Here is a 13,393-nt window from a genome sequence, read left to right as displayed (position 1 = left end):
AAAGTCATACCTTAATGTCTACGGAGATTCTCAATCATCCAGGTCATAGTTATCCCAAAGGTGCTTTTTTAGGAGGCAACTAGACTTTCTTGTTTTTCTTTGAAGATGTTTTGCTTCTCATCCAGGAAGTTTCTTCAGCTCTGACCAGATGGTGTGGAACGGAAGGATTTATACTCCTTGCAGACAGCTGGTCATTTGCATCCTTTTAGAGAGTTGTCGAGGCCACTTGGAGGTTTACATGAGTAGTGCAAATAGGTGTGGAGCCTGCACCCGTCTTCTACAGGGAAGGGACCCAGGGCAGAAAACATCCTGCAGCCAAGAAGGCTCCACACGTATTTGCACCAATCAGCTGACCCTGAAGACACAGGTAAACCACCAAGTGGCCTCAATGACTCTCTAAAAGATTGCAAATGACTAGCGGTCTGCAAGGAGTATAAATCCGTCCATTCCCCACCATCCACTCAGAGAGGAAGAAGCTTTAAACCAATGAGTAAAGGAACCCAATGGAGTATCAATCTTGCCTATACAAGAATATCTGATTGAGAGGACCTTCATCACATCTCCTAGCCAGAACTAAGGGAAGTTCACTCCACTCCACCGTGCTACCAGGCTCTTTTTTCTGCCAATCTTCTAGGCTCTAGAGCTGGCAGATCATGATATAATATATTATTATTTTCCTGTTCCTTCCTCAACAGTTTTCCTTGTTCTTCATATCTGTTGCGATGGGACCTCCAAGGCCAACAACTGACTTTCCCCCCGCCCCCATCAATCAACATGCTGCTCCAGAACCTTCTGCTTTTAGCTGAAGAGATGACTCCGGACCGATCCTAAAACATTATAAAATTCATACACACCATCCAGTCTGCCATACGCCATACGTACATTGTTTATCATAAGGTGCATGATTGTCTTGGGCATGAGATCACGGATGGTTTTGTTGACGATGGCCATGTAGGAATCCACAAGGTTCCGGATCGTTTCCACTTGCCTCTCCAACTGGGGATCCATTGAATGCATTAAGCTGTCAGAGCCATTTTCTTCTGAGTCCCCACTCTGCAGAGGACCGATGGGGAGACAAAACAGGCCGTTAACCACTAGAAGCCAAAGACGACCTTGGTTCAAAGTCCCTCATCTCCTACTTCCCGTGTAGCAACTCTGATGCTTCCCTGAACTTCGAGATAACAAGCTTCATTAGCAAGGACACCATAGAAAAAGGTTAGTATTAGCTCCAGGGCTTAATCTGGACCGAGGTTGGAGACCCTGGCTTTAAACCATCATCATCCTTTGCAGTTAATCCAAGCAAATTACGGAAGAAAATAGAGACTGTTCTTCTGAGATATGAAACTCAATTTTATGGAACGAGAAGTTCTATCAGAGGTCTCACATCTGTGTTCTAAAAGCAGGGGTCCCCACAGCTCGACCACTTTATGACTTGTGGACTACAATTCCCAACCTTGGAGACTTTTAAGGCTTGTGGACCTCAACTCCCAGAATTCTTCAGCTGGCTGGCTGAGGAATTCTGGGAGTTGAAGTCTACAAGTCATAAAGTGGCCGAGCTTGGCAACCCCCCCCCCCCGTTCTAAAGTACTTTTGCATCCAAGGTCTGCAAAAGTCAAATTCGGATCGAGAATTGGGATGAAAGGGTGTTTTTTTTTTAAAAAAAAAATTATTTTGATTAGAAAACCAGAAAATCAGTTCGGACGTTTTTTGCTGGCCTCTCTCCAGATTGTACGAATTCGTTCCGAGTTAGCATGAGGAATGAAATCCGCCTATCAATTTGACGTGCAGATGTAATGGTGTTTGAATTTAGTGTCTAACCCTATAATTTGTGCTCTATATGTACATACCTCGCAGGTCCCGAGGACCAATGATCGGGAGACTAGATATTATATATGTAAAAAGAAACAAATGAGAAAATAAAAAATTGCTATCTTTTTTTTCCCCCTTCCGACATAGCTTAGAAATGGAGGACATGTTCCAGAAAAGACGAAAAGAAGAAAAAAAACAGCAGTCTAGAAAGAATAAGAAATAAAATCAAGCAGGCAACATGGTATGAAGTGGAGGGGGGAAAATGGCGGAGGGCAAAGTCTCTCTCAGAATATAGGGATAATAGTTTAAATTAAAGGAAAAAAAAGGAGTTAAAAAAAGCATCCCATATAAAAAAAATATATATAATCCAAAACAAAATGGCACAGGAAAAGCAGGGTCCACCACTTACTTTATCTTTGTCCTGTTTGAGCACAAAAAAAGGGGGGGGGGGAGAAAAAAAATGTGATTTTTAAAACGTAGGTAGTTATATTTCCTGACTAAATATTCAGCGTACCCACGGATATAATTGGAATGAGATTTCTACAAAGTCGAAATGCGATCGATTAAAAATAAAATTGGCTTGAGGGCAACATTGGAAGATCTTCGAGATAAGATTTGGGACGGATCATTATGGGGGAAAAAAATCTAGTTAGGGGGTCTTTAGGCACTGAGAATGATTTGATAACACATCATCAATCAATCAATCTTAAACATCCCCTCTTAACACGAGTGGTTCACTAGCAAAGCCATTTTCTCAGTATTGGTATAGGATTGAACAGCAAGCGGACAAACCTTGAGGCATTAGCAGCCATAAAAGAGAACACTTGGATGGGGAGTACAAAAAAAAAATAAAAATAAAAGGAGACGAGGGAACATTGGTTAAAAACTAAAATCTTAACCAGACAAAAACACAATATAAGATGGAGCTAATGAAGATGTGCTGTCATTTCAGAGCCTCACCAACAGATGGCGGTGCTGTCCTTCTGGTGGACCATTCAACATGGCAGCCCGCTAAAGGTAAAGGTAAAGGTTCCCCTGCACATGCGTGCTAGTCATTTCCGACTCTAGGGGCCGGTGCTCACCTCCGTTTCAAAGCCGAAGAGCCAGCGCTTGTCCGAGGACGTCTCCGTGGTCATGTGGCCGGCATGACTAGACGCCAAAGGCGCACGGAACGCTGTGACCTTCCCACCGGAGCGGTCCCTATTTTTCTACTTGCATTTTTACGTGCTTTAGAACTGCTAGGTTGGCAGAAGCTGGGACGAGTAATAGGCGCTCACTCTGTTACGCGGCACTCGGGATTTGACCCGCCAAACTGCCGACCATCTGATCGACAAGTTCAGCGTCCTAACCCACTGAGCCACCGCGTCCCTTGGCTAGGCTCAAAAGCTCACAGGCTTTTCTCTCTGGCCTCCTCCATGCATTTACGAAAAGTCTTGGGAAAAGATGTTTGCAAGAGTGCAATTCATGTTCTCACTCCCTGGTTTCTGCTCCCGGGCGATGCTGTAGTTCAGGGATGTCCAACTTTGGCAACTTTTAAGACTTGTGGACTTCAACTCCCAGAATTCCACCAACCAGCCAGCTGAAGAATTCTGGGAGTTGAGGTCCACAAGCCTTAAAAGTCGCCAAGGTTGGACACCCTTGCTGTATATGCTCCCAATTTTAAACCGGGAGGGCCCTACTCAATAAAATTAGATTTGTCCACCATGGATGGTGTCCTAGATTTGTCCACCATGGATGCAACTTCTCTTTAAAGTAGGGAAAAGGGAGAAGGTTAGAATTTTTCCTCCTCTTCTTGATTTCCACACAAACCAGTGATCTAAACCAAACACAGAACTAAGTCTGGTTTATCTGGCATCTCAGTGAGATGGCTTGACCTCCAACTTTCACTCCTACTCATGTTTCATTTTCCACTGGCTTCTCAACTCACCCCAACACGTTCTGGGTAAACTCCAGCCCGCAGGAAGGACGCCTTCCAACTGTCTACCTCCTCCTGGGTTTCACACGCCAGCTCCAGTTGACGATAATCTTTGTAAACATTCCTGGGTGGTGGGGAAGGAAAGAAGGTGAGACATTGCGTGGACTTGCCTGCTTGCTGAGTTCACCCTCTTAGGCTGGGGCAGAAGAAAGTCATACCTCTGCTCCGTGTTGAACAGCGCAAAGATGTACTTGCTGGACATGAAACCTTTCTCGATATCTCGCACCTTCAAGTTGTCCACCGGTAGCATGTACTTCTTCTCTTTCTCCTGGAAGACAAAAGCCATGGACCACAAGTCATGTCAAAGCTAGACACACCAAGACGTTCTGCAGCTCTCCTTATCTCTTGGTTGAAGATTCTGGCTGCTGTGGTCCCAAACATCTGGTGACTATTTTTTACGGTGGGATGGAATGGATGCTGTGAGGACTACAAATAGAAAGCAACAATTTGGGGATTTGGATAAAAGCCTGTGAAGTGGTTCACTGTGAGGACTTTGCCTTGGTGGGACTTCCACACCCAAAGTGCCCGCAAGGACCTTTGATCATGTGCAATCAAATCCACCCCTCGTTTGTCTTACGTCTAGAAACCCAATTAAGAGAGACCGAGTACTATTGCAAGTATCCTAAAGGGGGACCTTGTCTTCTACAAAGGCTATCCAGGAATCGACTCTTGGCTGGGTGTTTTATGCTTCATGGACCTTGGGCTGGAAAAAATGAAGAGCTCTGATTGCTCACAGCGGGAAAATGAATGGAACGAAGACGAAAACCACATTAAGACTCCCAAACGAGTCCCAGAAGACTCGTTTGGAACCGTGGCCTCCAGCTTCAGATGGCCCAGTCACCCCAAAAGAGGGTGTGCCCCGGATTCGCATTGATCGCATTTTATTTTAGACTCACGCAGCCACCGGCAATTTCCGCTTCTGCAGTTTTAAAAGATGCAACTTCTGCAACGGGAACCCAAAGAGAGAGGGTGAGCATGGGAAAATGGCTGCCTTTAGTTTTCTAACCACCCCACCCCTTTCCAGGAGAAGGTTTCCACGTCTCTTCCAGATGTTTGGGGCCTGACCCCTTAAAATCTTGCAAATTGGGGCTGAGGGCTGCTGAGCCTCAACTGCTGGTAGGCATGAGGCTGCTGTGGTCACACGTGGTGCACACAGCGGGTATATCTGAAGCCCAAATATAAAATAATTTTATTAGTAGCAAGGGCTTCCACCAAAGGATCTATTGGGGAGAGTGCATTGCCGAGAGGAGAAATCATATAGAACATAGAAGTGAAACAAGACTTGAATAAAATGTACAATTTTAAAAAATGGTATTTGGAATGTCAACTTCTTGTAAAGAAAAGCTATCTAAAATGTTTTGTAGATGGCGCTCGCCCCCAGCAAGATTAGCAAAAATGTTTTAAAAAATATGTCAGATAGAGGTTGGAAATGTCAACGTACGTCAGGGACTTATTATCATGTATGGTGGACATGTTGTTGTTTTTTTAATTGAAAAGTTTTACAGTACATTTTTTAAAAAGAAAAACTCCCTCCCTCCCCTTCCCTTACCCTCCCCTCCCCTCCCCCCCCCCCGACTTCCCAGAGCTGAATACAGGGTATAAACTTTACAAACTTAAGCTAAAATATGCTAACAAGCTAAAATAAAACTTTAAATTCTATTGCACTTTAACTCCCCTTAAACATAACTCTATTACTAACAAATAACTAATAATACATCATATAAAACCAATACTTATTCAAATGCTAAACGAAACTTTTTAGTCCCATATTTATTCTGAATATATTCGATCCACCTTTTCCATTCCACAATATATCTCTGTTGCGATTGTTCTTTCAAATATGCTGAAATCTTTGCCATTTCCGCCAAGTTAGAAACTTTCAAAGTCCACTCTTCTATAGTAGGCAGTTCCTCCTTCTTCCAATATTGCGCTACTAAAAGTCTTGCTGCCGTAATTAGATTCAACATCACTTTAATATCTATGACAGTAAAATCTGTAATAATACCCAACAAAAACAGCGGTGGAGAAAACCTTATCTTTTTCTTAAATAACTTCTGCATGTTCCACCAAATTTTAATCCAAAAAGCTTTGACTTTTTTACAAGTCCAATATGGTGGACATGTTTTAAAGCAAAGATGCATACTTGGGTAGAAAAGATGTTGGGAAACCATGTAGATTTTAAACCTGAACTTTTTTTTTACTAGGTAGAATGCCAGAAAAGATTGATAAACAAAGTATATACTTGATTTTACCTGTAATAACAGCGGCAAGAATCATTGGAAAAATAAAGAAATACCCCCAGAGGAAGAAATAATTTTTTAAAAAAATACTAGAATGTGCAGAAATGGAGAGACTCACTTTGAGGTTGAAAGAAAAAGAAGAAACAGAATACTATCAAACTTGGGACTTATTTTATCAATGGCCGGAGAAAAGAATAAAAGGATTAGGAATTAAATTTGTATTAGTGAATGATCAACTCAGACAACACGTTTGTTGAATAAATACAATTGAATTGTATGAAAACAAAAATCAATAAAAACTTTACCAAAATAAAAAATAAATGGCATTTGTGTTGGAACTAGAGCAGGGGTCTTCAAACTTGGCCCCTTTATGACTTGTGGACTTCAACTCCCAGAATTGTGGACTTCAACTCCCAGAATTCTGGGAGTTGAAGTCCACAAGTCATCAAAGGGCCAAGTTTGAAGACTCCTGAACTAGAGGCTGGAAAAAGAAGGATGACGGAGAAAGCCAACTTGAGGGATTTGTCCAAATCTACAGCATTTCCCTTATTTGCATCGTCCAAAGATTGATTCTTTCTTGATTATCTCAGACAATTTTATATTCCTCCCTAAGAGGATGGGGTGGGGGAGGGGTGTACGTCTGCCTTTCCCAGAACCAATCTGGTGGAGATCTCCCTGCTCAGAAGCATCTCCAAAACCTCAACTATTCAGCTGAGCTTCCTGCCAGCTCCAACTTGGTCTGCCTGGTGATTAAGAACCCAAGCGAAGTGTTGCAAACTCACTTCATAGAAAGTGATGGTCACCTAAATGCTTCCAGATGGGAGAGAACTTCGATGGTTCATCAAGAGGTCTGGCAGGCAGTTCTCCAACAGGAGAACAGACAGCTCAAGTCACACCCTTGAGTTGCCAACATTTAGGGTTCCCCCAGCTTGTCGGGTCAACCACGAAGTCGTAGCCTGATCGTATGGAGCCAGGAGTCAACCGAGAGTCTCCTAGACCCCCAGACTCATCGTTTTGGGCAAAGTCAAGTGGTTTTGACACAACCCGATATGCCGTGCAAGAGAATTTAGAGTGCCACCGGAAGCTCAAGAGGAGAAGAACCAAAAAGGTCTTCTGGAAGACACCCAGATTGTCCTGCTCCTCGCTAGAACCTCACTCCGAGATTGAGGGAGGGGAGACAGCTTAAAACACCCGCCCTCCAGAAGGCAAAAGGAAGGACTTTCTTTTCAGCTGAAAATGTTTAGCATCTCGGCTTTGTCATTTATTTATTTATTTTTCTGGGTTGCAGCTAAGAGGTTGCATAAGTCAAGCTCTGGGCTGCTGCCACCTCTTCTTCCTCCTCCTCCTCCTCCTCACCTTCCTCCCTTCTCAATTTCTGGAGGCCCAGAGGCGTCCTTCAAAATAACAGCAAAGCTGGTATTTGGCTTCCCAGCCGGCTGACTTCTCATTTGAATTTTTTTTCTTCTCCTCCAAACTAAACATCAGGTTGCTGATTAATTCCAACCCTTTCCCAGCTTGCTTGCCCACCCAGCCACCCGTGTGTGTGTGTGTGTGTGTGTGTGTGTGTGTGTGTGCAGCTCAGCGTCTGAGATCTTTCTAACAAATTGAGCTAACCATGAAAGATTTGCAGACAGCAAAAGCCTCGTGGAATTGCACCCAGTGGCTAGACTCTAGAGGAAAAGTCCGCCAGTGCTTCGGTTTCATTAACGTGTGTTTTGTTTTAAGTAATTCGCTCCTGTCCAGGCGTTAGAATCAAGCAGGCATGTGTGTCTTCACGAAGGAAATCTCTCCGCGTGTACCTGCTATGAGTCCATCAAGGCTTGATGGCGTGTAATCAAAAGTACGCTTCTGTTGGAGAAAATGATTAAAGAAAACATATAGATTTTAAGCCAGAGTTATTATTTTTTTCAGGATTAATAGGAGCAAATGATGAGAAAGACTGCATGTATTTAATTTTACATGTACTATCTGCAGCAAGAATTGTATTTGCCCAGCATTGGAAAAATGAAAACCTACCAACGGAAGAAGAGCCAATGAAGAAAATTTTAGAGTGTGCAGAAACGGACAGATTGACAGATTTAAAGAGAAAAGAGAAAGAAGATTTCGTGCATTTTAGAACATGGGATAATTTTTATCGATGGCTAGAAAAACGAGTTAGAGAGAAAGGAATGTGAATATATACTAGTAAGAAGAAGACTATTGAGCGACTAATTAACATATTGTTTATGATAATTATTATTCACTGTTTTTTTAAATACAATGAACCCAGACAACATGCTGTTGGCTGAATATTAAGAATCTTATTTTAAAAAATCCTAACCCTAACCCCAACCCAGACCCCAACCCTATCCCTAATCCTATAAAAATTATATATATAGGGAACAGGAAATAGGACATCCCCAACATGAGTGGACTGAACTGAGAATGCAACTCTCTTTCAGGGATTCAACTATTTCCCCCCTTCTCGCTCAATATATTGCTAAGCACATTGATTTGTGCTTTAGATTGTAAGCCGCCCTGAGTCTTCGGAGAAGGGCGGGATATAAATGGGATGTAAAGGTTCCCCTGCACATGCGTGCTAGTCGTTTCCGACTCTACGGGCCGGTGCTCATCTCCGTTTCAAAGCCGAAGAGCCAGCGCTTGTCCGAGGATGTCTCCGTGGTCATGTGGCCGGCATGACTAGACGCCAAAGGCGCACGGAACGCTGTTACCTTCCCACCGTAGTGGTCCCTATTTTTCTACTTGCATTTTGACGTGCTTTCGAACTGCTAGGTTGGCAGAAGCTGGGATGAGTAACAGTATGGTAAAGTGCTAAAAGCCCGGTCTGAATTCACACACAACTAGATTTCCTAGAAGTGGCTGCTCCCTTTTTTCCAAAACCTCGCCGTGTTCCATCACACAAACTGGCCTTCAAAACCTCTGGGAAGACACTCAAGTTTTGCCAAGAAGTCTGGACCACCCAAACAAGGTCAGACTCAGAGCCAGGGGAATCGATTTCAAAGGCATCCCCCCCCCAAAAAAATATGTGGCCTTCAAAACATCGTTTGAAGTCACCCACGTTTGGTCTGGACAACTCAGCCCAGGACAAACGCCGAGATGATTTCAAACTCTTCCCGGCTGACTCGAAGCTGGTGAAGCTACCACACAGCTCCAGCATCAAACTCACCGTCTTTTTGTTTTTATAAGCTCCAGTGTCGCCACTCCGGTTTTGGGCACATGGAGGGAGCCCACCCGTCCCCCCCCTCTCTCAGCAACCCCCCTCCCCCCCCGGCCTCTCCTGTCTCGCCTTTCGGCCCAGCCTGCTTTACATCAAATTCTCTGACTTCCTTGCCTAACGACAGAGAGGAGAAAGCCACGGGTTTTGCAAGCAAAGCTCTGGAGAGGCCAGAGGGTTTTCAAAGGGGCTGGCCGCCTGCCCGCCTTCTGCCCATGTGTTAGCAATCAGGCTGCCTTGTGCGTGTGGTGGGGCAGCCCCACCAAGCCTGGAGAGGGGTGGGAGAGAGTTTGCGGGCGGGATTAGAAGACCTCACCCTTCTTGGCCGAGGACCCAAAAGCCACACTTCATTGTTCATGCTACAGGAAGAGGTCCCAGGGCTGGTGGTTCTGAAAGGCATCATTTGGGTGAAGTGAGATACGTAAGAAGAGCTACTATCTCCTAGGACAGGGGTAGGCAACCTTGGCTCTTTTATGACTTGTGGACTTCAACTCCCAGAATTCCTGAGCCAGCATGGGGGAACTATGGCCCCTTCATGACTGGTGGACTTCAACTCCCAGAATTCCTGATCCAGCATGGGGGAACCATGGCCCCCTTCATGACTCGTGGACTTCAACTCCCAGAATTCCTGAGCCAGCGTGGCTCAGCTTGGAAACTCTCCCTTTCCCCTCAGCATGGCTGGCTCAGGAATTCTGGGAGTTGAAGTCCACGAGTCATAAAAGAGCCAAGGTTGCCTCCCCCTGTCCTAGGACCAAGAGGTGTGTGTTTCTCCTAGGACCAAGAAGGAACCAAAGGAAGAAGGAACATAACTTCTGAGCATCACGGGGCATTTGTAGAATGCAAATGGGGCCCAAATGGATTTCCACCTATCCTACATTTCACACCTCAAGATGTTCCAGACAAGGAAGGCCACCATACTTCACATCAATGCCCGGTTCTGGTTATAGGTGTCTTTTCCAGTTAGAACGATGGAAAGACACCAAGTCAAGAAGTCCAGAAGCCTCCAAAAGTCATTCCACCGATTAATTACAGTTAGAACAATTCACCAGTGGAAGGACTTGCCTCCAGAAGTTGTGGCTGCTCCAGCGTTGGAGGTTTTTAAGAAGAGACCGGACAGCCGCTTGTCTGGAATGTTATAGGGTCTCCTGCTTGAGCAGAGGGTTGGACTAGATGACCTCCAAGGTCCCTCCCAACCCGGTTATTCAAGAAAACGTTAGCTGATGCTTTCAGAAGCTACCCATGGTGGAGACAGGAATGAGGTATAGTAAGGACTGAGATCTTCATTGGTCTTTGGGAAAGGTGATCAACTGAGGTAGAGGGGAAAAAATATATATACATCGGGGAATTCCCAACTCTCCCAATTCCCTCTTCTGACATTCCAGCTGGATCATCTCCCTACTGAGGAAGCGCAGGAGACTCTGCAGCTCCTCTGGCCCTTCCAGAAAAAAAAAAGAGCGAGCGATTCTGTGGCCCGAGGATGGTCTGGGAGTGAGAACGAAAAAACGACCTCTTTGCTTGCTTCTGTGATTTACGGGAGGTTGCGAAATATAACGACCACATTAAGAAGGGAAAAAAAAAGGAAAAACATGTCCGCCCATCTCCTTCTTGGATGCTGGTGGGTTGACTACTTCTCTTCCCTTTCTCTGCAATGAGTCACTTGCTCGTGAGATGGATGACTATGTAAAGTAGATAAATAAATACATAAATACATGAGGAGAGCTGGCGAACGTGACGATCCTGAATCGACTCGTACAACGTGTCTGGACGTCTCCTTGGCCCAGAACAAGCCAGATGCCTGCTGGAAGGCAAGCCAGACCCTTTTTCACCTTGGCCATCTTGGAGGTGGTCAACTACAGGCCACACCGAACCCTTCACGTCATCTTGATTTTTCTCCCTCTGTTGATGCAGCCTAGCACTGTGTTGGCTTTTTTGGCACACGGCTGGCTCCTCTTTAAGGGATCGTCCACTGGGACTCCGAGATCCCTCTCACAGTTGCTACTATTGAGGCCAGGTACCACCCTATAAAAGGGATGCGGTGGCTCAGTCGGGTTAGGACGCTGAGCTTGTCGATCAGAAGGTCGGCAGTTTGGCGGGTCAAATCCCGAGTGCCGCGTAACAGAGCGAGCGCCTGTTACTCGTCCCAGCTTCTGCCAACCTAGCAGTTCGAAAGCATGTCAAAATGCAAGGAGAAAAATAGGGACCACTCCGGTGGGAAGGTAACAGCGTTCCGTGCGCCTTTGGCGTCTAGTCATGCCGGCCACATGACCACGGAGACGTCCTCGGACAAGCGCCGGCTCTTCGGCTTTGAAACGGAGATGAGCACCGGCCCCTAGAGTCGGAAACGACTAGCACGCATGTGCGGGGGAACCTTTACCTTTACCTTTACCACCCTATACTATAACTGTGCATTTGGTTTTTTTGCCTAAATGTAGAACCTCACTTTTTTTCACCTTTGAATTTCATTTTGTTAGATAGCGCCCAACGTTCAAGTCGGTCAAGATCCTAATGTCCTCCGGTTGTGCGTGCGCCCTCTGAGGAGTTCCCGAAAGCTACTGGGGAGTCCTACAAAGGAAGCTCTGGAAGGTTGTGGGTCTGCTCTAAGGTTCTCCTCGCAAAACATTCCCTGGGGTGGGAAACTTGTCGACACCCAGATGTTCTTAATGGAGGCATGTTGACCTTCAGCAGATCCCTTCCCCCCCCCCCCCGAACTGATTGGCCTCTTTCTTCCTTCCTTCCCGTCCCAGCATGTTCCAATCTGCTAAACGGTCTTCCCAATCCCACCTCCTCCAAAGTCAAGGAGCATTAAAAAAAGAAAAGAAAAAAGAAGAAGAATGGGAGGATGAAACCAGCCAGCAGTCCTTGGCGGAGGGCAAGGGAGTCAACGGCATCCTTCCAGACTCTCTATTTATTTGGTTTCTCTTCCGTTTTGGCTGATTGGCGCGCTCTGCTTCTCCCCTCCTGGCCTCTCTCTCTCTCTGGCGTGTGCTGGTGAGTCTGTGCATCACACATAAAGCCCTCTTTATCCCTGACAGCCCCGGAGAGGAAGCAGAGTGCGCGGCCCAAGGAACATCTGGAATCACTACATGGAAGCTATGCACCAAAGGGGAGGATGACATCCCTCCCGGGCTGCCTCCAAGGTGGGGAGGCTTTCTCTCCTCCTCCCACCATCCTTCTCTACCAGACGGCTCCGAACTCTGACCTTCCTGGCAATTGACAAGCTCCTCCTTGGAGGCAAGTAAGTTCTGCCACGTCAATTCAGGCAGAATCCGAGGAGAAGAAGCAAGAGGGAAGGAAGGAAGGAAGGAGGGAGGGAGGGTGCAAAGGCTGGAGGAAAGGAGGAGGCATGAGTGCCAGATGCTGGGGTTGGGGAGGGGGGCACTTGGGAGGCCACAAAGGAGGGGGAGGCAGATCGCACCGCGCGTGGTCGCCAGAGGCGAGCGGCGCAGGCTACTGGCCAAGGTGGGTCAACAAACTTTGCGGCCAGCTTGAGGACTGACCGGCGGGATCCCTCGACCGTCTGCTTGGGGATGCCAAGAGAAGTGGGGTTCTTCTGGACAACCCCACCCCTCCTCCTCCTCCTCCTCCTCCTCCAAATCTCCCTAAACATCCCAAGACTTTGGGGGGAAACGTGATTGTGGATGGTTGGGGCCCAAAAGAATTGGCCAAAGACCAGGAAACGGTCTGCATTTGTGTCTTTAATTGGCAATTTATTTACTTGTTTAATTTTAAGGATTTTTTTTAAAAAAAAATTGTTTGTTTGTTGAGTTCTCCTTCCAACCTTAAGAAGAAGAAGAAGAAGAAGAAGAAGAAGAAGAAGAAGAAGAAGAAGAAGAAGAAGAAGAAGAAGAAGAAGAAGAAGGAAGAAAGAAGAAAGAAGAAGAAGAAGAAGAAGAAGAAGAAGAAGAAGAAGAAGAAGAAGAAGAAGAAGAAGAAGAAGAAGAAGAAGAAGAAGAAGAAGAAGAAGAAGAAGAAGAAGAAGAAGAAGAAGAAGAAGAAGAAGAAGAAGAAGAAGAAGAAGAAGAAGAAGAATCATCTAGAGAAGGAAAAAAGCTGGAGATCTCAAGAGCTGAAGTTAGAAAGGACCACATGCCTCCTTAGACTTCTTCATTGCCAAAAGTAAGTCTTCATCTCTGGATGCAAGATTTGACCTCTCTT

At 45.7% G+C, this 13,393-nt stretch overlaps 1 protein-coding gene across 1 annotated transcript in view; it reads right to left on the bottom strand.

Moving 5' to 3' along the window:
• The window catches only part of DNM1 (dynamin 1), a gene marked incomplete at its 5' end in the record, with an annotated part of 66,271 nt that overhangs the window by 9,424 nt on the left and 43,454 nt on the right, over window positions 1-13,393 (bottom strand). The window contains 4 exons of the mRNA XM_081339481.1: window positions 883-1,053; window positions 2,219-2,230; window positions 3,737-3,848; window positions 3,943-4,052. Coding sequence (XP_081195607.1) covers window positions 883-1,053; window positions 2,219-2,230; window positions 3,737-3,848; window positions 3,943-4,052 — 405 coding nt within the window. The remainder of the gene's footprint in view (window positions 1-882; window positions 1,054-2,218; window positions 2,231-3,736; window positions 3,849-3,942; window positions 4,053-13,393) is intronic.

The sequence above is a fragment of the Vipera berus genome, assembly GCF_964194415.1.
Source record: "Vipera berus genome assembly, chromosome: 15".
NCBI lineage: Eukaryota > Metazoa > Chordata > Lepidosauria > Squamata > Viperidae > Vipera > Vipera berus.
The sequence above is the reverse complement of the archived record's forward strand: the minus strand, read 5'-3'. Positions and strand labels throughout refer to the sequence as shown.